The sequence below is a fragment of the Aspergillus saccharolyticus genome (assembly GCF_003184585.1).
Source record: "Aspergillus saccharolyticus JOP 1030-1 unplaced genomic scaffold BP01scaffold_5, whole genome shotgun sequence".
Classification (NCBI taxonomy): domain Eukaryota; kingdom Fungi; phylum Ascomycota; class Eurotiomycetes; order Eurotiales; family Aspergillaceae; genus Aspergillus; species Aspergillus saccharolyticus.
The window spans coordinates 309,756-336,986 of NW_020290615.1; the positions used below are offsets into that span (position 1 = coordinate 309,756).

Here is a 27,231-nt window from a genome sequence, read left to right on the forward strand (position 1 = left end):
CCAGATGAGATGGACATCCGACCCCTTCCGGGCCACGCGCGGTCATTTGCTTGCCGAACTCTGGAGTTGTGGGTGAATTCATCCAAAAACGGACTAGTGGTGGGGCTCGTCTCCACATTGGGCAAGAATGCCTTCTTTGTCGATGGTTCGCCAGGCTTTCCCCGTCTGGAGCGCCGCTGATGATGTCCCGTCTTTCTCTCTCACCTACTCTTCCTCGGGCAATTCCCTGTTCCTTCACTGGGAGGATTCTTGGCTGATGCACTCCTGCTTCTCTCCATCATCTGTCATCAGTTCATGCTTCAATCCAGGTTTGAATCCAGGTTTGTCTTCCCCGGAATATCCCAAACGAAACCAGCTAATCCATTTCCGGACTGCAGCCATTTCGCTTGCCTCGTGGACAGATGTCATCGATCTGGGGAATTTCCATGGACGGCTGCTTGACACACGTCTCTCCGTGCCATGCAGGCGGGTGGCGTTAAACCCCTTCAAACCTCTGGAATCCCCCGTGCCGATGCCGTCAGCCAACGAGATCCGTCATTTGTTCCTCTGCTTGTCCCGAAAGAGGTCCGTGGAACCCGTTGGTGCTGCAACTCCCCCTGGAACGCCGGTTGTCCCCAGTATTCCGTCACTTCTGACTGGCTTGTCGGTTTCGGCCGGCCCTCTACGGTATACCTATGGTCATGGGAAAAGTCGTCAGCCCTGGTCTCATGCCTCCCCGGCGGGCGCTGATGTCGGCTCCCCACACGTCGGCTCTCTGCGCAGGCATTGAAAAATTCCCCCTTCCTCTTTCGTGCATGGTGCAGCATAAAAGGCCACTCATCCCCCCCGAGAATGTGATCTTTCTGAAACAGGCATCTTCAATCTTCTCTTTCTACTTCTCAAAGAAGCATATCTTATCTCCTCAAAGGGTGATTCAGTTCAACCCTTGATACCTTTACGGGTTCTACATCTACCCATTGACTCCTCTTGCGGGCTCCATCTCACTGATCATTACTCTACTCGACAAAATCAAAACAATCCCCGCATCCTGCACCCTTCTCCACCATGGGTGTTGAATCTTCTGCCAGCCACGGGGAGCACATCACCCCTGCTGTGGCTCCCCAACAACAGTCCAGCCAAGAGTCGCTTGGCTATGAAAAGCCTATGGAGCATGGGGTTGACACTCCCGTCCCTCGCGTGACCCTGCGGTCCTTTGTCCTGACCATGTTTGTCTCTATGGGAGGTCTTCTCTTCGGTTACGATACCGGTCAGATTGCTGGTTTCGAGCAGGAGGACGACTACCTCCGTCGGTACGGTATGCAGAAGGCGGACGGCACTTGGTATCTCAGCAATGTTCGCTCTGGTCTCCTGACCAGTCTGTTGTCTATTGGTACCTTGATTGGTTCGCTAGTCGCTGCTCCCATCGCCAACCGTATTGGTCGCAAGTGGTCGATCACTATCTGGTGTGTCATCCTCATCATCGGCTTGATAGTGCAGATCACGGCTCCCTCCGGTAACTGGGTCCAGATGGTCATGGCCCGTTGGACCACTGGTCTGGGTGTGGGTGGTTGCTCCCTGCTCGTTCCCATGTACCAGGGTGAGAGTGCTCCTCGCCATATCCGTGGTGCCATGATCAGTTGTTACCAGCTGTTTGTCACCCTGGGCATCTTCCTGGCCTACCTGATCAACCTGGGCACGCACACGCTGGACGGTAGTGCTCAGTGGCGTATCACTCTCGGTATCACCTTCGTTTTCGCTATCGCCCTTGGTGTTGGTATGGCCTTCTTCCCCGAAACGCCTCGTTTCGCTTATCGCCACGGCCGTGTCGAGGAGGCTCGTCGCACCATGTCCAAGCTGTACGGTGTCCCCGAGAACCACCGGGTCATCCTGAACGAGTTGGATGAGATCCGGGCTCAGCTCGAGGCCGAGAACGTCAACCAGAAGTGGTACGAGTTCCTCACTGCGCCTCGCATGTTCTACCGGATCTGCTTGGGTATGACTCTGCAGGCGCTTCAGCAGCTGACCGGTGCCAACTACTTCTTCTACTACGTGAGTCCACCCCAGAGGTTATTTGGTTATTCGTCCGCTAACGCATAAGCAGGGTACTACTATCTTCAAGGGCGCTGGTATCTCCGACAGCTTCATCACTCAGGTCATTCTGGGGGCGGTCAACTTCGGAACCACCTTCGGTGGATTGTACATTGTCGAGAACTTTGGTCGCCGCAAGTGCATGATGGTTGGTGCTGGGTTCATGTTCGTGTGCTTCATGATCTTTGCCTCTATCGGTCACTTCATGCTTGATGTGCAAGAACCTGAGAACACTCCCAATGTTGGTAAGGGTATGATTGTCGTCACATGTTTCTTCATTGCTGGTAAGTCTGCACCGTGCCTCTTTTGTGTCGCAAGATCTCCGAGGCTAACTCTCTCGGTTCCAGCCTACGCTATGACCTGGGGTCCCATGGTCTGGGCCATTGTTGCCGAGCTCTACCCCGGCAAGTACCGTGCCCAAGGGATGGCGCTCGCTACTGCATCCAACTGGCTCTGGAACTTCCTGATCAGTTTCTTCACCCCGTTCATCACCAGTGCCATCGACTTTGCCTACGGGTACGTCTTCGCCGGCTGTCTGCTGTTCGCTATCTTTGTGATCTACTTTTTCGTCATCGAGGGCAAGGGCCGTACCCTGGAAGAGCTGGACTGGATGTACGTCAACAAGGTCAAGCCCTGGAACAGCAGCAACTTCGAGATGCCCGAACTTCACTCGGCCGAGTACTTCCAGGAAGAGGAGCGTCATCGCAAGGAGTCCCGCTCCTATCACGCGGAGAATGCTTAGGGGGTGATGCAGTGCCAGATTTGAAAATATACCCGGATGGAGTTTTGGTCGGAAGTTATGATTCACGTACATATTGATGGTGTGCCTTGATCGCATGATATACCAGGCTTAGCTGTACTATAAGAGATGCATTGTTCTTTGAGAAACTACTTTGATTATTATTTTTGCCAATGTGTTAGTAGTTGGTAGTTGCGTAGTTGCGTGGTTGCGTAGTTGCGTAGTTGCGTAGTTGCGTAGTTGCGTAGTTGCGTAGTTGTGTAGTTGCGTAGTTGCGTAGTTGCGTAGTCGCGTAGTTGTGTAAAGAAGTGATGTCATGGGGTAAAGGCAGGGTAGTACACTGCCTGCCGTAGTACAGTACAGTACAGTCCAGTACAGTACACTTAGCCACACACAGCCACCGTAGCTTATCCGTTTATCTTATCGCACGCGTGGTTTTGTCTTTTCGGCCAAGACATTGCCAATTATGCCAGAGCTCTATCCCCACTGAATGTAGTTAGAGGTAAACCAGCTTCCCCATCACCTTTCTCACTCAGAAAACAAAATGTCCCAAAAGGAAACCCCTAGACCAACAGCCCTCATAACCGGCTGCAGCGCTCAGGGCATCGGCTCCGCCCTCGCCCTGGCCTTCCACGCCCGCGGCTTCCACGTCTTCGCCACGGCGCGCTCCCTCGCCAAAATGTCCCACCTGGCCGACCTTCCGCACCTGACCCTGCTGGAGCTGGACGTCACCTCCGCGGCGCAGATCGCCGCGGCGGTGGAGACGGTGCAGAGCCAGACTGGCGGCCGACTGAACTACCTCGTCAACAACTCGGGGGTGCCGCTGGTACGGCCGGCGGTGGAGACGGAGCTGAGCGTCGCGCAGGGGCTGTTTGAGGTGAATTTCTGGGGGGCGGTGCGCATGACGCAGGCGTTTGTGGGGATGGTGATTGCCGCCAAGGGGACGGTGGTGAATGTGGGGAGTTTGGGGGGGAATATGCCGGTGGTGTGGAATGGTGAGTCACCATCTAAACTTATGGGTGTGGCTGATGGGGGGGTGGGATCATAGCATTCTACGCCTCCTCCAAAGCCGCCCTCAAATCCTACAGCGAGACGCTCCGGTTGGAGCTTGCGCCGTTCGGGGTGCGAGTCGTGACGGTGATGTCGGGGGTCGTCGCGACGCAGATCTTCACCAAGCATGCGGAGCTGAGTTTCGAGGGGTCGATGTATGAGCCGGCAACTGAAGGGATCCGGAAAATGGCGGCGGGAGATCCCGTCCGCAATCCGATGGCCCCGTCGGAGTATGCCGAGAAGGTGGTCGGGGATTTGCTCGCGGGGAAGAATGGGTTGATCTGGCGCGGGAGGATGGCGTCGATTGGCTGGTTTTTGACGACTTGGATGCCGCAGTGGGTTTTGGTGAGTTCCTGCCAAAAGTGCTTCCGCTTCGATGGTGTGTTTGGATGAAACTAACTGCGCTGGATGGTTCAGGATCGGATGAGTACGGTGGGGATGGGGTTGGAGAATCTGGGGAAGTAGGTTGGAGGGGATATGCGGAGACTCTTCGCGGAGCGGTTGTATATTAGTTAGAGATTTGTATCCTGCAAAAAAAGTTCCTCTCCAGTCTACTACTCTTCAGGCATATACCCTCCAGCTGCCAGGTGTCGAGGGTACAGAAGGGATGAAAATACTGTAGGCATCCTTTTCTGTAGAGCATCGTATCAGACCACTACACCTCTTCGATTTTTCTCTGAAAGATCCCTGTCATACAGCATAGCAGACACTCTCACACCACCTTCTACCATTCACATGCCTCACCCCCCCACAACGGCCCTTTCTACCCTGTTCCACACAATCCTCCTATAATAACCCGAGTCCCCCAATGTATCGCCTCGCCTCTCCATCAAACCCCCTCCCCCCCTCAATCTCCCAAACCTTACGCTGGTCAAACACACCAATGACCGCATCAATGACCCCCACCAAGCTACGCGTCGCCATCATCGGCGCCGGCCCCGCGGGCCTCGCCGCCGCGATTGAGTTTGCCAAGCTGTCGTTTGTGGAGGTGCGGATCTACGAGCAGGCGCGCGAGCTGCGCGAGATGGGAGCGGGGATCGGGCTGAGCCCTAATGCGTGGCGAATGCTGGACGCGCTGGGCGTGTATGAGAATCTGGACAAGAAGGATTTGTTTCGCCCCGCAGATGGGCATTTGGTGCAGCATCGGTTTGTTCTCCTGTCTTTGTGGGGTCGGGGTGTTGACAGAGCTGATCCAGATGGGTGGGTTAGGAATGGGAGGACGGGGGAGTTGTTGCTGTCGCATAAGCAGGAGGGTAAAAGGCTTCTCTTGCTTCCCTTTGTCTGCCATGGCGGGTTTTGGCACTGACCTCTGTGATAGGTATACCTGCTCGGTACTACCAAGCCAGGACTATGCGTCCGGTGCTGCAGAAGGCGCTTTTGCAGGGTGTGGATGGGTCGCGGCTGAGACTGTCGAGTCGGTTGCTGGGGATTGTGGAGAAGCCTGCTGGGGGGTGGAGGTTGAGGTTTGAAGATGGCTTCGAGGATGAGGTGGATCTGCTGGTGGGCGCGGACGGAATCCGCTCGGTGAGCTGAGCCCCTCGCTCTGGGTCGACTTCGAGGCCCTTACGAGCTTCTTCGCATCTAGATTGTCCGCCGGTTCGTCTACCCCAATTACCGGCTGCGATATACAGGCACCACCGCCTACCGGGCCCTCGCAGACACCACCGACATCCTGAGCATACCCGGTTTTCCGGACGCCAACACCTTCTGGCATGGTCCGTATGACCGGCTGTACACGTGCAATCTCAGGAATAACGTGTATGAGCTCGCGGCGCGGGTGCGGCTCACGGAAGACGCTGCGCCGGTGAGTTGGGGGCAGGTGGCGTCGGTGGAGGAGGTGAGCGAGCGGTTCAAGGTGGGTGGTATTCCCGCTTGCTTTATCGCGGACAAGTAGTTTATTGCCTTTTTCCAGACCTTCTCCCCGATGCTGCAACGCGCACTGGCGAAGATCAAAGTGGTGAAGAAGTATGCGCTTTTCAATGGACCGCGGTTGCCTCGGGTAGCTTCGCATGGATCGATTGCCTTGGTGGGAGACGCGTCTCATCGTAAGTCTGGCTGAGAAGATGCGATGTGGCGACACGTGCTGATGGCTTGCACTGACTCCAGCTCTCGCTGGGGAGTTCGGTAGGTTGGCGCAGGCGGATTGTAGTGGGAGACGCACGCTGATGGTAGTCACAGGCACAGGAGCCGGCTGCGCCTTTGAGGACGCCTATGTCCTTGCACGGGCAGTACAATGGGCTTACGATCGGGGCTACCCCATCCGAGATGGATTAGATCTCTTCGATCAAGTGCGAAGACCGCATTATCATGCAATGGTAATACACAGAGGATCACTGTTTGACCTGGCACCTAATGAGGGTAGTTCGATATTGTGGACGGATTCGCTCAGTCCCAGATATCTCGACAGAAGATCACGGATTTCGACGACGCAGCCCTGCAAATCCTGGCGGACGAGTGGAGCGGCGGACATCACTGGCTGTACACTTACCAGGTCTGTCCAGCGTTTGATTGCATGTCACGATTGCTGACTGGTGTGGCAGGTGGAAGATGTTTGGCGGAGAGCGTGGAAGGCAGAAGATGGTCGGCGGAGTCAGACAACTGGTGTTGAGGACGGTGATCATGATGGGAGCGAGAACGGATCGCATTTGTAGCAACTGCGCTGCCATTTGACCTGTAAACCAGTCGCATACAAAGTTGCATCCTGTCGTATCATCCTGTCATATCATCATGTCATGTCCGATGTAGATGTAAACTTTCCTTACAAGTAAGTACCTTGTCTGCAGGTGCCTCTGGACCTGCAGTGAACTATCCAAGCTGGGTAATTGCCAGGTGCCTCTTCAAGCTCTGCTAGAGGATTCCACAACACTAGAACTGAGTTAGTGTGCTAAGACCACCAAGGTCGCCGTCTGTGTCCCCAGCAACGGCGCCTGGAGCTGGAAAGACTTGCAGGGTGGGTCTATCTTGTTCGATGGGACGAGTAAGGAGTGAAGTCGGACTGTGGAATGCGCAACAAGGGGGTGACTTGTCAGTTGGCGTTTATTTCTTAGAGGGGTTCTTCTGCTGAACATATCTCGGGGATGTAGGAGAGTTAAGTGGTTGGAGTGATTTTCTTGTTGTAATTGGTGTCGCTATCATGGTGCAACTTACTCTCGTTCTTGTTTGAAGGGAATGGGTGAAGTTCAACGCTTAGCTTGTTCGCTTTCGCTCTTTGTTCAATACCATAATAGCGTTATTGCGAAGATGTTATGCATCCAGTGAACCTGATCTCAAAGTCGAGAGCTCGAAAAGGTCCGTACCTTTCATCATAATAAAGAGCAAAGACAATGGAAGGTAGACTTTACCAAAGATTGCCCGAGTCAGCTACCTGCAGATTAATATTTGCCCCATTACATGTACGAACAGACACCGGCTCAAACTAGATAGTAATATAAATACACCCTCTTGCATCCCGACAACCCACCTATACCGATCACATCACCATTCACCACAACAGAAAGTGATAGAATCGGCACAATGTCCACCGCCCCGCCTCTAGTCGCCATCACCGGCGTCGACAAACTCACGCTCCTCCTCGTCCTGTACCTCAAGGCGGGCATACCGTCGGACTGCGACGAGCAGCAGTTCGGATGGAACACCGCTGCCGCACAAGAAGCCCTGCCGCACTACATCGAGACGTTCGGTGGCCGGGCCATCTACGCGAATCTCTCGGGCGACTACGCCTGCCCTGCGGGATACGACTCGATGGCTGGTCAAGGCACATTCGAGGCCTGTGTCGAGGAAGCCAGATCTCTCACCTTCGATCTGGAAGCATGGGGGGGAGGGTATGATTGAGAGTGCCTTCTCTCGCTGGTCTTTGGCAGGGCAAGGTGCTGTTGTGGGGATGGTGGTCAGCTTTTCTGCCGTGTGCTTGTGCTAGTGCTTAGCGAAATTCGTTTATCTCAATTCATTGTTTGCTATGATCGGCATGTTACAAGGGGATTGAATTGTCGATCTATACGACATTATCATGTTACTGTATAAATGGTAGTACCATGGGTATCTTGACCGAGATCTACAGACGGTCGATCACCTGTACAATTGCTCGCTTAACTGATTATCGCTTTCCCCCCCATTTGTAACCACGTATCGTTTCTAACGACTAGTCCACAGAACCAGATATGCTGGAACCCATACACAACATGTCAGAGCACAGTGTTCGCACCATGTCCGCTCCATCCGACCTTGGTCCGAGACACGGCCTGATCAGCAGCGCCTCAGTTCTATACCAGAGTCAAGTGCTCCAGGCCCGCCCGCCGTTGGTTCAATGCAAATACCTGACGTAGCACTTGAACGTTCAGTCCAAACTCTTTCGATATGTATGGATGATCCAATGTATTTACAGACCTGCTCAAACTGTACAGTAAATGAAACAAAAACAAGAAAAAAGATAGATGCATGATTCATCATCATCAACACCAAAGAATAATTCAGGGTACCGACATTTATTTCATGCTAAGGCCCGCAAAGCCACTTCCACGAACAGTCTCAGACCACAGCAGTCAGTCTTCTCAAACAGCCTCCCAGTCCATGGCATCGACGAGAAAGTCCCACTCATCGGGATCACTCTCACTGCCCGAATCCTCCTGGCCCGCCGCGCGACTGACCTCCTCCACCCGCTGCTGCGCGATCTCCGCCGCCTCCGTCAGCCCCATGAGGATCTGCACGAAGATGGTATCGAAATCGTAGCTCTGCAGCGGGATCAACGCGTCTTTCCACGCCTTGTACGAGGCCCGCCAGGTCTGCGGGTCGCGCTCGCGCTCCGCGGGCGTCATATCCGCGTACTTCCAGCGATTGCGCAGCTCCTTCGCCTTCTGCAGCTGCACGAACCTCTCCCCGGACCCCAGCACCTCATAAAACGGACTCTCCACGTCCCGCAGCGCCTCCAGCACGTTCGCGTGGTACCGATGCTGCTGCTGCTGCTGCCCCTGCCCGCCCCCGTTGGCCTCCTGCTCCACCTCATCCGCCCAGCTGCGGCCACTCGGCCGCGCGTCCCGCGAGATCCGGATATCAAACACCAGCAGCAGGTGCACGATCCCCCGCTCCAGGTAGGAGTAGTACTCGTAAAAGTCCAGCTTGAACATCTGCTCCGCCACCGCGACCCGCTCCGCCGGCGCGTCTGTCTCCGTCGCCTGCCGGTACCCGTCCACCAGGTACCGGAGCTTCCACTCCATGCGCACCCGGATCCGTCGGTACCGCGAGAGGTTCTCGCCTGCCGCGGAGAGGGAGCGGATGGGCCGCTTGGCGACGCTCTTTCGCGTGGGCGAAGGGGAAGACTCGGGTTTGGGGTCCGGCGCGCTGCGGGCGAGATGCGCCCATTCGTTGGGTAGGGAGGCGCGCGCCCCCCCGACAACCCGTGGGAGTCGGTGGAGGGTGAGCGCGGTGCCTGTGTTGCTGTTGCTGTTGCTGGGCTCGGGGCGCGGGGACGAGGTCCATATTTTGGGGTTCGTGTGGGGTGCAGAGGCCCCGTGGGGGTTGCTGCTGCTGCTGCTACCGCTGCTGCTGGTGAGACTGAGCGCAGCGATAGTGGGTAGATCAGCAGGGTCGAGCTGTTGGTGAGGAGGCGCCTCCTTGGAAGGCTGGGGCTGGGCCTTGTTGCTGGCCCGTTTGCGATTGCGCTCGTGGGTCCAGCCGTGGCCGGCTTTTGTAGTCGCGTTCTCATTGGGGCCCAGAGATGCCCAGCGCGAGCTGGCCAGATCGCTCATCTTGACCGCGGAACACAGAGGCCTCCGAAGCGAATCTTAGCGATGCTTCCAGAAAACGTGGTCGCGTGTGCGTGAACCCTGAATCAACCTTATCAGATGTTTAAAGTCAAGGTGGTTGGTTTTTTCCAGGTTTTGTGGGGATGAAGCAGACGCGGGAATCCGTGCAAAACAAGGCGGGTATTTATGCATCTGACTAAGAGGGTGGCTGTCTTTGTCCCGGCATTACGGGAGTCTCCGGATTCCATTACTCTTTAATCTACGAAGTGATCTCCCCACAAAGAAGCGTCGAGAGCTCTCGATGCATGGCATACGCTCTTTATCTTGGATTATGATGGTAAGAAAATGATGAGCCAGTTCGGAACATAAGAAATTTCTATGAATGAACGACTGATAAGTGCCAGAATACCTCCCTCCCCAAAATAGTAGACTTTGAAAGGGTATCAAACAAAAATGAACCCATAAACAATCAACCAAATGAATAAAAGCAACCCGTCATGACTCCATAACCCCGTTCCTCATGGATGCAGTAATTATTCTGTGGGTCTGTCTGGTCAAACTCGACTGTATTTCCCGTCCATCTCGACCAGGTGGACCTCGCTGTTGTCATCGCGCTGACCACGCGACACATAGTCGACCGAGAAGTTGACCGACTTGGAGATCTTGGTGTTGGCCTGTGACTGGCCCTTGGAGAGGAACGAAGGACCGCGCGAGGCGTACGTCCGACGCGAGGCCTGGCTGTTCATGCCCGGGATGTGTTTGGCAGCCACCGCGCGGGCGGCCGGGAGACAGGTCGTGAGAATAGCGATCTGCGATTCGATGACCGACCAGTGGATGAGGGGGAGGAGACCGGCTGGTCTGGGGGTCAGTATTGCACTCCCTTCAAAACAGTGACTTTTGCGCCAGCAAGGTAAGAGACATACCAGTTTGGTTCACCCCCCAGCGGTGGTTCCAGAAGACCACGAGGCGGATGATCGCAACAACAGTGAGGCTGTACAAAACCCCAGCGTCAGTTTGCAGGAAGGTCAGGAATGGCCATGCAGCGCAACTTACATCAAACCCATCATGAACATCATTCCCACGGTGATCTTCTTGCCGATCGGCAACTGCAACTTGGAGACCTCGTAAACGGGTAGAATGACGATGATGACGTCGGCGACGATGTTGACACAGCAGTGCACGAGGACGGCGTCGATGAAGTTGATGCAGGTGCCGCCCGCGTAGTCCGAGGCCCATCCATCCCAATCGAGGTGGACCGGGGTGCATCGGAGCAGATCGACCAGAGCAAAGGTGATGCCAATGGAGGCATTGACTCCCATCATGATGTAGGCGAAGATGCGGAAAACGCGCGACTGGAAGATGCGCAGCAGGAAGAGCAGGACGGAGATTTTGGCGAGCGAGATTTGCGTCTTGTACACCATGGCGAGCACTTCGAAGTGCTTATAGAACAGGGTGATGTGCTCGAACGGGACATCCCAGATGTTCTGGCCGAACCCGTAGTAGATCACTGTTCCCGCATTAGTCGAGAGTCTTGGAGCTGGCGCCAATCACTCACTCTTGTCATACATGGCATATTCAACAATGCCAAAGACCTGCCAGGAAAACAACAATGAGCCGCGGGTATACAAGCAAGGGAGCGACCGAGTTTTACAAATGAGAGCGTAATTGTAGTGTCGTCCAGTCCCCAGCCGCCTGCCAGACCCTCAAACTTGGCCCACAGTCGGATGGCGAAGAAGACGGTAGCTAGAACAAGAGGCGCAAGAACCGACGGGTCCACGAGGGAAGGGCTGGTGCGCGGGCGGATGTTGCATTCTTCTTCGAAAAGGTGCCTAGCATCTACGAGGGTTAGTCAGTATGCGGACCGAGTTGGGATTGCGGGGGAGTGGCAAAACTCACGGAAATACTCTTTAGGGGTGCATTCGCTTGACGCATAGTCGATCAGACTGTTTTCTTTGGTACAGACACATGAGGTATCCGTGATGGGACAATCAGGATAGGTTTGTTCCCAGTAGGACACCTGCCAAGAGATTAGCCAAAAGGGTTCCAACCGTCTGGGTCGAGGCGCAAGATGGTACTGACGACGCATTCTGAGAAACCGGCGATGGTATAGTTGGCAGCGAGGGCGGAGGTCGTGAGAGCTCCAAGCAGGAAGAGCACACTTTGGTGAAGCTTCATGGTGACGAGTGACGGTGACAGTGACAGGCGTGTGTCAGTTGCAACGAGACAGCACGTTGCGACAGCGGCAGTGGTTCATTATTACAAGTGGATGAACCTTCGGGGGGGGAATGGCAGTCTTAACAGGGGTTATTAAGACACACAGGCTCGGGTTCCAATTCCTCCACCAGCACCACCACCTGAAACATCAATCGACGGTTGAGCCAGCATGGTACCAACCCTTCTCGGGTGCATGAATCGTAGTCTTGGATACTGGGTTTTGATGGGTTTTGCCGTGCTAGGGGCCAGATCTGTCGAATTCCAAATGGCTCAAAGCCATTGACTCGCCGTGAGGGCGAGAATCCGCCCAGTCCAGTGATTTAGCTCTGCCCTGCGATGAAGTGAGGTTGAGTGCATCCATCGATCTATGCGTGCAGGGACCGTGGATGCGATGAGACGGAAATCTCCCCGCTAAACCCGATGGGTCATGAACCTCCGTGGCATCGATCGGCCAGAGTTGCCCGGCCAGGTTCGATGCACCGTCAAAACCCAATTGCAGGGAGTTCCATTAACTTGGGTTCCCCCCACTCCCGTTTAACAATGAATCAAGGTCACGGTGACCTAAGGAGGACCTGGAAGATTTGGAAGACTATCTATCGGTTATGCTGACTCTATTTGTGTGAAATCCCTACGTACTAATAAGTAGGCTACATGCAGTACCCCGCAAACTAACATTATTGGTGGCTTGCTGCCATGCACGTGGCCTTCTAGAAAATCTTCCCATCTGAGAAATCTCTCGTGCAAGCCACCCAGTGGCCAAGTGGGTCAGCCACATTAAGCAGCAGACTGGACTGTTTGTTATAGATGAAGTCCGAGCCCGGCACATACTGGGAAGAGTTTAGGGGCTGCACCTTTTAGAAAAAAAAAAAAGTCTCCGGGGCAATCTTGATCCGCGGAAGTAGATCTCCGAAGGGGAATGTCTCCGACTCTAATACAATCCTATCCTTTGATATGTGACTTAGAGTCATTCCGTTGGGCAAATGGTAGTTATTCTGATGATCAACATGCTCAGGGGACTAAGCACCTTTTAATATCTGTCTCGTGGTTGACCTCTTTCTACAACCAGGAATCACCCATGCGGCAACCGGCAGCTTTGACCGCGGTACCTTCACTTTCGATCGGTCTTTCGGAGCCGATCAACCCAGGGCTAATTTTGGCCATTCAGTTGTCCCTCTTACATATATTAAGCCATGCGCTGCTTCTCCACGGCATACAGCTGAGCCCAAGTTGAGCCCAGCCCGACTAAATTCAACTTCTTGTGTCATCACAAAACATAGTATATACAGGCCTTCCCGGCATCAGGCTTTGCTCATCCGTCGCTGGACTCTCCCGTTTCGTCTCTCGTCTCCTCCTTCGTAGTATCTCTCAATTTCGAGTTCGTCACGGACGATGGCACATTTACGTCCTAGCCGAAAGTGTATCACAAAGCTTAGGTTCGTTGGTGCAGCGCCATAACCACGATGCAGTGTGCTCGATCTAGGTACTCGGGAAACCCGACGCGATTCGAAGCGATCGATAGAGATCGATCGATGATTTGGCGCAGTGGCTTATCTACGTGGTCGAGTAGTACAGTAGTACTAAGCTATTGGGCTATACTTTTCGTTGTGCTTTCCAGAGGGGTGCAAAAGGCTCTTGTTCGACACGCATTAACAATTCGACAGTACCCTCCGTATCCGGTTGCTGCCGTCAGCACAGGCCAAAACTGATGAAATTTCAACCTGCGCACAATGACACTCCCTGCCTGACCCTACCAAGAAAAGAATAGAAAGCAAAAATACCCACCCGCCCATGGACCAAGAAATGGGCATAACGTGCTGCTCACCCACCAACTGACCGTTTAGTTAGCCTAAGCCGGCGTGGCAAATACTTTGGCACCGCCAGAAACAGTCAACCAGGACAAAAACTGCAACCAACACCAACCAGGACAAAAACTCAGTGCGCACGGTCTACTCCGGTTTTCCTGCAATCTCCTCCTCAACCCAGAATACAAACAAATCGCAAAGACGAACTCCTCGTACAAACGAGAAAAAAAAAAAAAAAAAAAAAAGCCCAAACCCACTCCAAACCATCCTTCAACTGAAAAAACAGGCTTTCGGCTTGCATCACAGAACCAGCTTCTACGCCCGAGCGCTAACAAACTTTATGTGTGGCGGGAGACCCGGAGGCCCTCAGCTATTTGTGGTCAGCGGAAATGCCCGTTCCCACAGGATAAATGTTTGTTTAGTGATCGACCTGGTTTGTCCTATCACTCCATGTCGATATACATATGTACAAGAGTTAGCGAGTTTCACATCCCCTCACTCTCAAATTTAGGTCAAGATGATGGTGCGGAGGTGGGACGCGGAGATGTTGTCGTTTTGGAGATCTGGTTGTTGGTTGGGATGAGCATTTGTCAGCTCCTCACCAGAAAGTTGGTAGCTGAAAGCTGAAGCCAGGTGTGGGTGGTTCCTGACTCGGATCACGCCCTCGAGGCGAGTTCAGTTGAGCCTTGTTTGCTCTTGCCTGGGCCCATGAAGAACTGAGTAGATGATTCGACCTGGCTTGACTTCCGACGAGCTTCGAGCAGGTTGATGTATGACTCGAGTGTTCTGCATTGTACAGTCATTGTTCGCACCAGCATCATCATTCGTCTTGGATTTTACTGAATCTAGATTGTTGTGCTCCGGCATCCACGAATGAGAACAATCTCACTTGCTCAAGGTCAGATTTGGCTTTACTCGCTCCCCACCGGCGTGCTCTCTCGCTGGGGACGGGCTCGATTCGAGGACCTGTTTGTTGCTGGGTGCAGTTTGCTGACCAACCAAGCGGGTCCCTGCAGAGAACGATGACAGCCTTGCATAACGACTACATTGCCACGTGGCGACCCGAGTGCGCGGTTGTAGGCCTGACGCTAGGCCTGATGCTAGTCATGTCAAAATGTCCCTTGCTCGTGCATTGAGTTCAATAGCTTATGTACATTGACTTTGGCTCAGACCCTGGTTGAAGGATCAATAGAACTAGCCACTCGTCTTCCTTAATCCATGGACAGAAATAAGACATCTTCCTTCTACTTCTCTCAAGAGCTTCTGGCATACGAGCAGCGTGCGAGAGCCTAGAACTTCGGTATACACGGGCGGTCCAGTCATCCCAAGCGCAAGTAAAGCTGTCATTCTCGCGATTGAAACCCACCACCTCCTGTCTCGGGCTAATTTCCCATCCTTCAAGGAAGAGACAGGAACAGTTTCTTCAGCTTAGGGTAATTGGGCGTGCCCAGTCCAGTAGTGGGGTCCCATCTGTGGCGACAATAGCGTTAGCTAAATCCGCCCGTTGCTTCTCGTGATCTGTGTGCGATAGAGTGTTGTCGATTCTTGGGGAAGGGGGCTTACCCGGGGATAGCGCTAAAGCCGTAGGTACCACATCCGGCATTGGTGCCATTGGTAATATCGTTCAGCGCCTCGGGGTGCGCATAGAGGACGGGGTTGACGAAACCAACAGGACCCTTTCCGACCGCGAGACGCTCCTCGTTGATCTAGGCAGAGACATAGAAAATCAGCTTTGTTCGGGCTGACTACCCCTGTGGCTTGTAATGCCCCCAGTCAGTTGAGTCTAGAACTCACCAGCGTGAGCACGGAGGCAAAAAGTGGCGACGCCAAGCTCGCTCCGTAGAAATGATACAGCTCCTCGCCCATGAAGGCACGGAAATTGGCTCCGTTGGCTGAGACATCAGGATACGCACGACCAATGCGGTTGTAAAGGCCTTTGGTCGTGTTGAAGTTGACCTCAAATTCCGAGTAGTATGGGTAGGTCAGGTTGGCACGCTCAAAGTACTTCTCGACCGCCTTCTTCTGGTATTCGGGCTGGGGGAAGTAGTTGGAGAACCCCCCGGACGAACTGAAGTTGCTGGCAGTGCCGCCCAGATTTGCGTGCATCACGCTCTCCTTGTCCTGGTAGGTCTGGTCCGCGTAGAGCATGGTGCCTCCCACCGAGGTCACGTAGGGGCAGTTAGACGGATACTGGGGGTTGAAGATCTTCGCCTCCGGGCCCAGGCAGCCGTTCGCGTTGCCACCGTCTCCAGCAAACGAGGCCACGCCGTAGTCGCCAGAGGCGAAGAGGATCGAGTGCCCTTGCAGGCCGAGCTTCATGAATTCATTGCATTGACGCTTCGTGTATGCGACCGGAAGGTCTTTCTCGGCCTGTCCGTAGGATGCCGAGATCACGTTGGTCGGCTTGTAGACACCACACTGCAGCTTGCCTATTGTCTGTCAGTCTTGTCTTTTGTCGAAAACAAAGGGGAACGTGCCTTTGTATCCGCCAGGGTGGGTGTCTGGATAGACTGGGTCGATGTCTGGATCATTGCCCGTCTCCCCGTACGCACTGTAGGTGCAGTATGACTGAATGCGTTAGCTAGAACCACCAAAACAGAAAGATCAAACTTACGCCATCCAGAGCATCCAAGAAGGTGTTGAACAAATTGGTCGTGGAGACCTCGACCGGCTCGTAATACTGGTCATCGACCTGGTATAGGGTGACCTCCTGCGGGTAAATTAGGGCGTAGCTATAGAGATATTAACCCCGTGCATCCGCCCACTGAGCTAATGTTACTTACGCCATATCAATATCGATGTTCGATTCACCGGTGTCCAACGAGCTGTAAGCTGGGACAGAGTAGTTGGCTCCATCAATTAGAGCAGGGATAGGATACGTGCCCTGGGGAACCCAAGGGGCATAGTTTTTGTAGAACAGATCGAGGTCAGCCTTGGCAAAGTAGTCGCCCTGCTCGTATAGCCCGAGAGTATTGCCCTTGGTCGCCTTTGTCGCATCCGGGATATGATACATAGCCTTAATGCAGGTGGGTGTCATGTTCGATCCACAGCCTTGTAGCTCAGTCGGTAGCAGTTTTGCTTTGCTGGAAATAATCTCATCTCCGGAGACAGCCTTCAGCTGAGAAGAATGGGCGAGCTGCGACGCGCGCTTCGCCTTCTTGTTCTTCTTGACTACCGGGGTGAGTTTGACGCCCGGTGTAATGTAATCAATGTGGTGTTGGATGTGCTCAGGGACATGGTAACTAGAGACCTCATCAGCTACGTCATACACCGCGCGAATGGATACACACCTGTCGCATCCAACCCGAATGCTTGCACTGCTGGCGCTCTCGTGCTCGTGAAACTTGGTCTTCAGGAGATTTTCGGCCTCGTGTGCATAGGCATCAAAGGCAAGCCAGCCCTTGTTGTCGGAGTGAACGACACGCGAGGGATTAATGCCAGCAGATGCGAGCCATTCTCTCACTGCCTCAACGGCTTCCTCTGAGGGACTGAACATGTCGTGAACTTGGTCTGATGTCCAGTACTGGCCGTAGCGCGCCGAATCCGGATGGGAGACCTCCATAAGGTAGTCGTATCCCTTCTCCAGATTGCTCTGGGCCAGGCCAATGCGCATGGGTAGAACAGCATGGCTGTCGACGCGGGCCCTCTTCACCCAGTCTGAAGAAGATAGGTCGCGCTTCTCATGGAGAACATGCTTGACAGTAGTCGGAAGTGCATTGGCCAACGCCGCAATGGCCAGAGCCACGGTAAGCTGGCGGACAAGCATCGTGGAGTCGGATTGGCAGCTCTGAGGTCGACCCTGAGCAACTGCAATGAAGCCGTCCGGGGTGATTTAAATACCATGGCAGGCAACCCCTCACGACCAGTGGGTCCCTTGCAGAGGCAAGAAGTAGGTACCATGCGAGATTGGATTGCGACAAGTCGGTCCACACCGCTGACAGGTACAGTCAATGGAATCATTCATTGGTCTGCCGTGGTAGCGAGTAGACTCTGGTGCCTTGACGGACGAGAGTTGAAGCGGTGGCATCCCTGGCATCCTTGCGTGATTCTGGACAAACACTTAGCGGGATGGACCAAGATTAGCAAGGTGTCATGCCGCTTATCTGCGCGTTGCGAAGCACAATTGAAGTGTTGACACCTTTAGCCTCGGCTAGTGGGTTCGTTATCTGCAGCTAAGCTTCTGGGGAAGCGTCATTCGCTACTGCGACCGGAGTATGATCGGAGAACCGACAGCGACAAGGCGGGAGACACGATAAGAGGTTGCGATATGGACCGGCCTTAAATTAGCTGCACGGCTGGTGTGATTGCGTGCAGCGTCCGGCAGTCTCAGCCCGGAGACCGTTACTCAGAAGAAAGTAGAATAGTTAAGTTAATATTGTGACTGATGCCGTGAGGTGTGTCTGTTTGGGGAATAAGTCGCGATGGAGCGATCCATAAGTTGCCATGTTGATGGCCCCTGTTGAACTCGCCTGCGGTCAATCACTACCCACAATCAGATGGTTATAGACTTACGAAAAAGAATCCCATCTTCTGCTCCGGGTTAGCGGATATAATGGAGTTTGGGTAATCTCCATGCTCACAATGAGTTGTAATGCACTGGTGCAGCATGATGTTGAGTGGAAAAGAAAGGATGAGGCGACAACGAGGTGTGTCGAACAGAAGATGTCGCTGTTTGCATTGTTGACATGTCAGACATATCAACCAAACAGGTCACATGAACCAATCTCCCCCCTGTCTCCTGAATCTTCATCTTCAACTCCATCTCTAAGAATCGTGCCATCTCTCCCTGCTTGTTCTGAGCACAGCTTCGGTCGCTTCGGGCAGCAGAAGTAGGCTATTGACAACGAAGACACCCAGTGCCAAGCCAGCAATCATACAACAAGCGAAACATCCCAAAAAAGCGATGATGATCGACTTTAGCATACAATATGGGGATTCAGTTTCTTGAAGATGCCCAGGAGAAGTTCCCATCACAAAGCGGGGTAGGCATCGGTTAATTGCATTATTCAACCTATTGGTGCGTTTTTTTCCAGGCGGGGAACGGGGAGAAGCTGCAAGGTTACATCAGCTAACAATCCACCATCTGTAAAGACACTTGCAGAGATGCTGAAGAGCTTCGTTGACATCATTCTCCAGTATCATTCGATGTGATTCCTGGACATGCTGTTCGCCTCGGGAACACATGCGCGAAAACCGGTCGAAAAGCTTCAACCACAAGCTTTGGCCTCTCGGAGCAATATGTCGCGCATATGCGACCGATTTCTTGCAATGCGGGGATCAACAGTCAGGAAACATGCCAGCCAGTCAATCTCCCCGCCTGATGAGAGGCATAGACACAGTGTCCACGAATAGCACTCGAAAGCCCACTGGCAATGTGGAGATTGAGGAGAGACACCACAGAAAAGACTGTGCTGGGCTTCTTGTGCTTGACATGGGTAAATGCAAGTCTGAAGAATTAGATTTGGAGAGACAGAGATGGATTACAAAAGGCATTCAATCCCCGCGATGCCTACGGATATCTCCTCCTTGTGCACTTCACTCCCTCACACAAGTACCGTCGAGATGTATCTAAGCAAAGCACTCGGCCTGCTCTTCGCGACAGGTCCTCTTCTCATCAACGCTATCTCTTCTGAGCCACTCTCTACCTCCGGGCGATGGATCGTTGATTCTGCCGGCAACAACGTCACCTACGCCGGGGTCAATTGGCCTGGTGCTGCCGAGGCTATGTTGCCGGAGGGGCTGCAGTACCAGTCTATCGAATACATTGTCAGCAAGATCAAGAGCCTGGGCATGAACGTCATTCGTCTTACCTTTGCCGTCGAGATGATCGATGATATCTATGAAAATGGTGCTGATGTGCCTATCAAGACATCCTTGATCAATGCCTTGGGAGAGGCGAACGGAACATCCGTATACAATGAGATCATCAGCCACAACCCTCAATTCAATGAAGACACAACTCGATTGGAGGTCAGTCGAATCCCAACCGCGGACTAAAGTATGTGGGCGCTAACAGCCGAAGGTCTACGATGCGGTCGCCAACGAATGCTACAAGCAAGGCATCTACGTACACTTCGACAACCACATCTCCAAAGCCATGTGGTGCTGCAGCACCACTGACGGCAACAGCTGGTTTGGGGACACCTACTTCAACGTTGCGAACTGGCACCGTGCATGGACCTATATGGCAGATCATGTAAGATTGGTCCCGCATGCTCTACTGCCAGTCACCTCTGACAAACAGTTAGGTCAAATCTCTTCCCGCAGTCAAAAGCATTGGCATGAGGAACGAGCTTCGCACACCAGCAGACAACGCAACGTTGACCAGCACTTCCTACAACTGGGTGGACTGGTACGCCAACATGGTTGAGAACGCGAAGCAGGTGAACAGCGTCAATCCAGATCTCCTGATCTTCTTCTCCGGTCTCAATTTCGACGTGGATCTATCTCCGATCCCCACTGCCTCCGACCTGGGCAACGGGACCGCTTTCCACAAGACCGATTTCAGTTTCGCAGATAAGATCGTTCTGGAGCTCCACAACTACGATTCTTCTGCCTCGAGCTGCAGCAGTCTGTCCTCGAGCTTGCTAAGTGATGGCTTTGAAGCGTTGGAGACTGACGACTCGAGCATTGTGAATGTCCTGCCTGTCGTTCTTACGGAGTTTGGCTATGCGCAGGACAGCACCACATACACCGAGGTGTATGCTTCGTGCCTCAGAACATGGATCCCGAGTGTGCATGCGGGATGGATGGTTTGGGTTCTGTCTGGTAGCTACTATATCCGGGAAGGCATCCAAGATTACGACGAGACATGGGGTGAGTTGTTCCGGTACAGTTGACTTTGCCAAGCTAATAATTCTTAGGTCTCCTCAACCACAACTGGTCTGACTGGCGGTCAAGTCAGACGATAGAGAACGCCATCATTCCAATGGTAGAAGCTAGCCTGGGCTAGAAACCGACGCCTTGTTGATAGTGTCAAGTTTATGGAATCGCACTATGACATGAGCGGCCCCCAGTGGGTGCAGCAATGTAGTGCAACAGGACTTTTTCTATTGTCTCCATGACCTGCAGACCGCATTTTTCTGGCGATGTTTCTGCTACAATTGGCTCTTTAATCATACCTGCGTATTCTATACCTTCAGTGCCAGGTTCAGTAACCCAAGTGACAACCGTCCTACTTTCTCCGATTTTCTCTCAGCAGGACAGGAGCACGTGGGGCGCAGTATTCGTAGACACGCAATCTCCGGAGTAGAAGATCAGCTATATTTGATATAACCAGATGAGCTTGAAGCATTTTGGTGAGAATTCTCGGTCGGTTCAGTCAATCAGAATGACAGGAACTAGAGTGTAGACGATCTTCCAGGCCTCGGCCGTGAGTGATCGGCGCCCCCAGATCAACTTACAAGAGGATGCGAAGCCGACATGGTTTCTTGGCAAATCAGGGAGTAGGTCAATCTGAGTCTTTCCCAGTGTAGGTTACACCTGTTAGTTTATGACCTCATCCACTACTGATGATGTCTGGTATAATTCCGAGTAGCTGAATACCCATTCTTAAGAAGCCCTTGGGGCCAACATATGGCGGGTAAGATAGCTATGTATGTTTAGCTGGCCAAGTTGGTGCGAACTTATCCGCCATCTATCGTTGCATCGATATATATATGTGCTGGCCGCTTCAAGTTATATACCACTCTCATTTCCGCTGAAATTACGCTCTACTCGTGGATGAACCCTGGGGGACCAAAACATACAACTATTCAACCTTAACTCTCGATTCTATCTATCCCTGAAACACTCATGCTATCACGAACCCATCATCCGCAGCACGAGCAATTCCAGTATTACAAAAGTATCAAAATCTCACTGTAACATTGAAGGTTTTTAGCTGCTCCCTCTACACACAACCACCACAACATCACATCACAAACTACAATCATCACCACTACACCACCCTAGTCAACATAAACTCAATCCCTATCCGATCCTCCGTCATCCACGCGACATCCTCCTCCTCCATCCCCCACTCAAACAAATCCACCTCCCGCACCTCCCCCTCCCACACCGTCTGTGTCTCCTCCTGCACCGCCTCCCACATTCCGGTAAAGGACTCGCGATTCTGGTAGAAGGTCACCCCCCACGGCCGAAGATACTCGATCGGGCGCGCGCGGCCCTGCTGGAACCCCACCAGCATCGTCCCCACCCGCGAGAGCGCCACGATCCGCTTGCACGCCGCCTGCTGGCCCTCCCGGCTGAACAGATGCAGGAACTGCGCCGCAATGACCAACTCCACTGTCCCCTGCACCGCGGCCAGCTGTTCGTCGGGCATGCTGTGGAAGTCGCCCGGGATGAACTGCGCCTGCATGCGCGTGCGGTCCTTGAAGAGCTCGTAGCCGAGTTCCCAGAGGCGGGGTTCCAGGTCCAGCGCGACCATGCGGTTCGTGGGGATCCCGTGCGCGGCGAGGAGGCGAAGATTCTGGCCGAGGCCGCAGCCGAGGTCGAGGATGACTGGGTCCGAGTCGGAGTCGGAAGTGGAGGTTGTGTTGGTGCTGCTGTCACTGCTGCCGCTGGTGGTAGTGATGGTGGCCTGGCGCGCGTGCTCGAGAATGCGGGGGAAGTCGCGGAAGCCTGCCAGGCCTGGGAGGAGGAACATCCACATTCCCACGCACGGGTAGCCGCCGAGGGGCCAGGCAAGGTCGCGCTTTACAGGGGTTAGCTCTGGGGTGGTGGGGCTCGATGTAGGGTAGGGCAGGGATCGATCGACTGACGATGCGGTGGAGATGGGAGGGGAGTGCTTCGTCGGCGATCTCGCCCCAGTGGTTGAAGACGAACTGGATGGCAGGTTTGAGGCGAGCGCCGTACTCAGGACGGTACCACATCGAGGGGTCGATCGCGGACATCACGGGGGCCATGATGGTGGCGGGGGAGAGGTGGTTAGGATAGGAAGATCAGGTTGCTGACGCTTGACTGGGTTGAAGTTTCATGTAGAATTGCAGTAGAAGTGGTTTTAAGGAGATGCAGTTTATATATCATCATGTGATGTGTCCAATTTCATCATCCTCATTGACTGATGGTGGCCATCAGCAATGAGATCCCCATCATGAGGACAAAGATATGTCCTCGTATTCCGCGGGCTAACCCGCATCAACATCGAAGCCAGCAGCCAATCCGCTTGGTTTCCCTTTCACAGTCGAGATCCGAGGCCGTAGCTCTAGGTCATCCGACCTTTACTAGGCTATTAAGAAAGTCGATTCCCCTCCGATTGGCATTTAGCAACAATTGATAAGACCCCACTCGTAGTGCTTACTTTTGAGATGCGATTGTGCAGAATGAACCCTCTCACGGCGGTGCGTGGGACCTGACGGGCCGTCGACGGTCGTACGAGCACCAACCACCGAAAAGAGAGGCTGCGAGCATCATTGCTAGACTAGAGTGTAGTAGGCTGGTCGGTTTCACCTTTCTAGCCTTCGATGACAAAACCGGTGCTGTTTTCTTTAGTATGAGTCACAGACACCTCACAAGGACCTTCAGCGGATTCAAGGCAGTGATGTGGAAAGTCGCAGGGTGTTCTGCGGGCAAAGGTCTGGCATGCAACAGCTCCCGATAACTCGAAAGGGGATTGCTGGGAGACGTCGAATCTAGGACTGGATGAAAGACAGGCTACTCAGTGATTCTGTATGGAAGACAGTTGCTCCGTCAGAAGGCGTGACAAGTACGATTCCAAGACTGTTCTGCACTCTCAACCGTTGGGATTTTTGTTTGCAGGAAGGATGAGGTTGAGAAAAGGAGAAATGCATGAGGGGCTCAAGAGTGTCGCACAGCCGCATCTGGGCGGCAATATCCCGCGTTTCATTTGGTGGCTGGATCTCGATTGAACTCCCATTGTGAGTACAACCAGCCAAATAAGACGACAGACAAGAGAAACGATGAGGTACTGACAAAAAGATGAGCAAAAAGAGATCTCCCCGACTGGGAGTCGAACCCAGGTCTCCCGCGCTTGTTCCCAGCTGGGATTGACAAGCGGAAATCATGACCGTTAGACCATCGAGGATTGGAGATGCTTTAGAATTTTACTTTTCAATTCTAGAAGCAAAACTACAATTTCCCCTTCACGAAATCACTCGAGAAAATGGTTTGCTGCAATGGTACAGATGCAGAGTCCTTGATATTTGCATCAGGAGTTCATCATGCTGAAACCAACACGGCTCGATAATACGGCTTCTGCGAGTAGATTACTGCATGTAGACCGATAGTGCAAATCGATATATGCCTGCTCACGCATACACTATTGGCCAATCAGCTTGATATTTCCTCGATACATGAAGCGAGCGACGAGAACAACCTGAAGTTGAGCCTAGTTGGGGTATGTATTAGGGAGACTGTGGCGGCTACAACGCGGTTTCACAAAGAAGTTCGTTCAGTCCCGAATAAGCTTAAGATGACGGGGAGCTGCATGATGCAAGGGTGTCTCCCCGACTATCGATCAGGGCTGCACCCCAGCACTCGCCAGTCGAACGCCCCCGTACTGGAGCTGTGCACCAAAAGAAACCAATGCAGAGCACAGTTCTAGAGCCCGGATAGAGCCCGGAGGAGCCCCTGGCAGACCGCTCGTCGCAATGTGACCTATCAGCCGCCAAGTCATATTCTCTCAATGAATGCAGCAGATCAGTGGCAAATGACCAGCACTCCCTCGGATCATTGCCGCAGCTCAACACATATTGGCTAATATTGAAGTCAATATCCGAGCAGACCGCCTCGATCTGCAGGGACCGTCAAGCTCGATTGCCCGAGTCGAAGCTTCCGACATGATCTCCCCCTCAAGATAGTCCGTCCCTGACCTGCAATACCTAGCGAGACGATGCATCATTCGAACCGGTCACATTAGCCCCTGAGTCTTCTCAATTGAGTGAAAGGTCCTCCACCCCGGAGACGAACTGGTCGCCAGATGAGAGGAGCCAGAAGTTATATAAACCCTTCGACCACCGGGCCATTGGTCTCAATCATCCCAACAGCATCTCTCACTCTCCCAAGCCTCCTCCACTTCCACCACCAACCAACCAACTCAAACACCATCTTCAAGCTCACGCTTCTTTCTTCCACCTTCAAGATGCAGCTCAGCGTTGTCTTCATGGGCCTCCTCGCCACCCTCGCCATTGCCCACCCCTCCAGCCCCGTTATCGGTAGCAACGGTGCCACTGGCGACGGTGCCACCGCCGAGTACAACTCGGGCAACTCCGCCGAGACGACCTACCACACCGGCCCCAGCGTCGACCAGACCTCGCAGGTCGACAAGGGTATCATCGGCGATGGCGTCCTGAACAACCTGAACAAGGATGGCAAGATCTTGACCGGCTCCCTCAACGACCTCAGCGTCTTGGACAACAACGACGTCAGTGTTGTAAGTTGAACTCGATTCCCCCCGCCTCGCAGCTCTGCCCATACTAACGCGGTATACAGCTGTAAGCGAGTTTCCGAACTGCGCCACAGCCATTGGCTTCCACGTCAAGGTCGCGCTTGTGACCTTGCGAGGGTACTTTCTGAGTGATCAGATATCTATAGGGGTTGACTCGAGGATCAAGGACCTGAAGTGAGGTGTCTTGCTCGTGTGTATCTAGGACTTTCTCTTCTGAGGTTGATAATAATTTAATCCAAACGTGTTTATACACCAGAACAGATTTCCACTTCGTTTCGACGAGTTCGTAGTTGTCGCAAATTTTCAGATGCTTAGTCTGGGACTCTTTGATTGTTTTTCGGTGTAAAAAACTCTTGTGACGTGGTAACACTCACCCCTTCAAGATATCTCCCATATCTGCGCGACATAGATTGAACTTGATCAGAGCCCCGAACTGGTGCAGCGGCTGGTACCCTGCCAGCAGCGCCTGGAGTCTGGGCCGCGGGGCGGAGCGGAAGTAGCATAATAGAAATTGAATTGTGGATTCACCAAGCCTAATTAAAAAACCTAAGGCTGTATACTATCTACTACTGATAATAGCCAAAAGAATTTCATTTCAAGTAGATCTACAAGTTTAGATCGCTAAGACTATATAGTCTGCCGGCTGTGTTTGTCATATACTAGGAGTTAGTAGTTGAGTGGATGACCACCAGTGAATCCTTTCTAATGTATGTTTTGCTTTTTCTCTTCCCCTTGTGATTAGTAGTAGTGCTTTCATTAACAACTAACTAAGAAAGTCTCGTCTAAAAGTCTATCAAAAGCGAAAGTCAATTCAACACAGAGCCCAGTCACGGCACACCCCCACATCCATTGAAGCACCCCCTCCACCCCGGAACAAGGCTCAATCGTACCCATAGCACAGATAGCCACCCTGCGTGTTCATGACCGTCCCGATCGTGACATTAGGCTGGATCTCAAACGAAGACAGCTCGTAGTGCAGCGTCGCGTTCTGCCAGCCGCCGGCGGGCTCGACATTCGCCGTGTGGTTCAAGGTCGGCCCACTGATATCATACATGCGGTTGAGGGGGTCGGCCTTCTGCCACGCCCACCATACCTTGTCGATGTACGCGTGGTGCATGAAGAAGATCGGGTCGCCCGGGGAGGACTTGATGTCCGCCATCTAGCCAAAGCAGGCCCGTTAGTCAAGAGCCCGATCTGCCAAGGGGAACAGCGTAAAGAACAAGTTGCAACATACCACCCCTCCGATATTCGTGTGCACCCCCTTATGCGGGATATTGGAGACGCAATTCCACCACGGCGCGTACGTGTTGTAGGCGTTGCAGGCGTTCAAGGCCGTGCTGTTCGCGTTGGCGATAGCGGCCTCGTTGTCCCACGCGCGCCGCAGACAGTAGTCCGTGTCCTCGTCGCCGGGGCCGATGTGCAGCGTCATGTTGGCGAAGCGGCCGTCCGTCACGCAGAGGCCAGACCCGGTGCCATTGCCCCCGAAGGCGTCGGGGCCCCACATGGAGGACTGGAACATGTTGCCGCTGTCGGCGTCGAGCTGTTCGTTCCAGTATCTGGGGTGTTGCTTTCCATCAGTCTAGGTCTTTTGTGGGAATACAGGGGGGAAGGAGGGGACGTACGGAATCGAACCGGTGTAACCACACTCGTCGCGGAGCAGGGTCTCGTAGATGTGCATGTAGTAGCGATGCCAGGGCAGGAACTGGCCCACATGATGAATGATGTCCGCGTAGGCGGTGTTGGTCATGCCGCGGTGCAGGGCCTGCAGGTCGCTGAAGCGGCTGGTCGTCGCCGTCAGCCCGGACTGTGCGGGCTTCTCCATCAGGCACTGCAGGGAGTCCAGAAAATGGCTCTGCTCCTGGCCGGTCAGATGCCGCCATTCCTTGCGAGTGGTCATCTGCTCCTTCGTGCACCCGCCGGTGAAGTAGTCGGGAATGTAGTCCGTCGTGGACTCGCGTGTATGAACCGCCGCGGGCACAGCGGCGGCGGAGGCACCGGCTGCCAGAGCCAGTGCTGCGGTGAGAAGGGCATACTTCATGGTTGAAGTCAACGGGATGAAAAATCAAAGAGTGACAGTAAAAGAGTGACTGTACAGAAAAGAAAGGCCAAGAAAAAGAATGAGGAGAGACTCGTCGAGGAAGAAGGTTGTGTCATTGACCCCGGCTCTGGACCCGGCTTTATACAGCCATCGCTTGAGATATGTCTTGTCAAGCG

At 53.5% G+C, this 27,231-nt stretch overlaps 11 protein-coding genes and 1 non-coding gene across 12 annotated transcripts; 6 read left to right on the plus strand and 6 right to left on the minus strand.

Moving 5' to 3' along the window:
- The first annotated feature begins 907 nt into the window (after window positions 1–907).
- BP01DRAFT_175505 (sugar porter family MFS transporter) lies at window positions 908–2,837 on the plus strand. Its single transcript, XM_025570819.1, has 3 exons — window positions 908–2,028; window positions 2,081–2,351; window positions 2,415–2,837. The coding sequence occupies exons 1-3, from the start codon at window positions 1,045–1,047 to the stop codon at window positions 2,807–2,809; spliced, it is 1,650 nt and encodes a 549-aa protein (XP_025434034.1). The 5' UTR covers window positions 908–1,044; the 3' UTR covers window positions 2,810–2,837.
- Window positions 2,838–3,137: 300 nt separating this feature from the next.
- On the plus strand, window positions 3,138–4,321 carry BP01DRAFT_389361 (SDR family oxidoreductase; the record flags this gene model as incomplete). Its single annotated transcript, XM_025577912.1, has 3 exons — window positions 3,138–3,801; window positions 3,855–4,201; window positions 4,274–4,321. Exons 1-3 carry the CDS (start codon window positions 3,351–3,353, stop codon window positions 4,319–4,321), a joined length of 846 nt encoding a protein of 281 aa, XP_025434035.1. The 5' UTR covers window positions 3,138–3,350.
- Window positions 4,322–4,751: 430 nt separating this feature from the next.
- BP01DRAFT_379974 (FAD/NAD(P)-binding domain-containing protein) lies at window positions 4,752–6,507 on the plus strand (the record flags this gene model as incomplete). Its single annotated transcript, XM_025577188.1, has 9 exons — window positions 4,752–5,002; window positions 5,066–5,109; window positions 5,175–5,380; window positions 5,442–5,711; window positions 5,769–5,901; window positions 5,963–5,980; window positions 6,035–6,171; window positions 6,219–6,347; window positions 6,397–6,507. The coding sequence occupies 9 exons, from the start codon at window positions 4,752–4,754 to the stop codon at window positions 6,505–6,507; spliced, it is 1,299 nt and encodes a 432-aa protein (XP_025434036.1).
- An 862-nt stretch (window positions 6,508–7,369) lies between these two features.
- BP01DRAFT_379975 (uncharacterized protein) lies at window positions 7,370–7,687 on the plus strand (the record flags this gene model as incomplete). Its single annotated transcript, XM_025577189.1, has 1 exon — window positions 7,370–7,687. One exon carries the CDS (start codon window positions 7,370–7,372, stop codon window positions 7,685–7,687), a length of 318 nt encoding a protein of 105 aa, XP_025434037.1.
- Window positions 7,688–8,237: 550 nt separating this feature from the next.
- BP01DRAFT_353934 (uncharacterized protein) lies at window positions 8,238–9,731 on the minus strand. Its single transcript, XM_025574302.1, has one exon. The coding sequence runs from the start codon at window positions 9,595–9,597 to the stop codon at window positions 8,404–8,406; it is 1,194 nt and encodes a 397-aa protein (XP_025434038.1). The 5' UTR covers window positions 9,598–9,731; the 3' UTR covers window positions 8,238–8,403.
- Window positions 9,732–9,953: 222 nt separating this feature from the next.
- Window positions 9,954–11,769, minus strand: BP01DRAFT_389364 (uncharacterized protein; the record flags this gene model as incomplete). Its single annotated transcript, XM_025577913.1, has 7 exons — window positions 9,954–10,447; window positions 10,518–10,585; window positions 10,648–11,101; window positions 11,150–11,186; window positions 11,246–11,430; window positions 11,491–11,611; window positions 11,674–11,769. 7 exons carry the CDS (start codon window positions 11,767–11,769, stop codon window positions 10,149–10,151), a joined length of 1,260 nt encoding a protein of 419 aa, XP_025434039.1. The 3' UTR covers window positions 9,954–10,148.
- A 3,147-nt stretch (window positions 11,770–14,916) lies between these two features.
- On the minus strand, window positions 14,917–17,677 carry BP01DRAFT_175624 (S53 family peptidase). Its single transcript, XM_025570821.1, has 7 exons — window positions 16,901–17,677; window positions 16,394–16,852; window positions 16,225–16,342; window positions 16,088–16,178; window positions 15,405–16,039; window positions 15,174–15,316; window positions 14,917–15,080 (listed from the first exon to the last, which is right to left on the minus strand). The coding sequence occupies exons 1-7, from the start codon at window positions 17,374–17,376 to the stop codon at window positions 15,008–15,010; spliced, it is 1,995 nt and encodes a 664-aa protein (XP_025434040.1). The 5' UTR covers window positions 17,377–17,677; the 3' UTR covers window positions 14,917–15,007.
- Window positions 17,678–19,172: 1,495 nt separating this feature from the next.
- Window positions 19,173–20,562, plus strand: BP01DRAFT_371699 (cellulase family protein; the record flags this gene model as incomplete). The annotated part of the gene is made up of 4 exons (XM_025576681.1): window positions 19,173–19,580; window positions 19,633–19,806; window positions 19,859–20,426; window positions 20,474–20,562. The coding sequence occupies 4 exons, from the start codon at window positions 19,173–19,175 to the stop codon at window positions 20,560–20,562; spliced, it is 1,239 nt and encodes a 412-aa protein (XP_025434041.1).
- A 987-nt stretch (window positions 20,563–21,549) lies between these two features.
- On the minus strand, window positions 21,550–22,530 carry BP01DRAFT_389367 (class I SAM-dependent methyltransferase; the record flags this gene model as incomplete). Its single annotated transcript, XM_025577914.1, has 2 exons — window positions 22,373–22,530; window positions 21,550–22,305 (listed from the first exon to the last, which is right to left on the minus strand). The coding sequence occupies exons 1-2, from the start codon at window positions 22,514–22,516 to the stop codon at window positions 21,550–21,552; spliced, it is 900 nt and encodes a 299-aa protein (XP_025434042.1). The 5' UTR covers window positions 22,517–22,530.
- A 1,035-nt stretch (window positions 22,531–23,565) lies between these two features.
- BP01DRAFT_t65 lies at window positions 23,566–23,655 on the minus strand. Its single transcript has one exon. It is a non-coding gene; the product is annotated as a tRNA-Asp (tRNA).
- A 740-nt stretch (window positions 23,656–24,395) lies between these two features.
- BP01DRAFT_389368 (uncharacterized protein) lies at window positions 24,396–25,258 on the plus strand. The gene is made up of 2 exons (XM_025577915.1): window positions 24,396–25,002; window positions 25,062–25,258. The coding sequence occupies exons 1-2, from the start codon at window positions 24,550–24,552 to the stop codon at window positions 25,065–25,067; spliced, it is 459 nt and encodes a 152-aa protein (XP_025434043.1). The 5' UTR covers window positions 24,396–24,549; the 3' UTR covers window positions 25,068–25,258.
- A 639-nt stretch (window positions 25,259–25,897) lies between these two features.
- On the minus strand, window positions 25,898–27,055 carry BP01DRAFT_334530 (tyrosinase family protein; the record flags this gene model as incomplete). The annotated part of the gene is made up of 3 exons (XM_025573165.1): window positions 25,898–26,176; window positions 26,252–26,573; window positions 26,640–27,055. The coding sequence occupies 3 exons, from the start codon at window positions 27,053–27,055 to the stop codon at window positions 25,898–25,900; spliced, it is 1,017 nt and encodes a 338-aa protein (XP_025434044.1).
- Window positions 27,056–27,231: the final 176 nt, after the last annotated feature.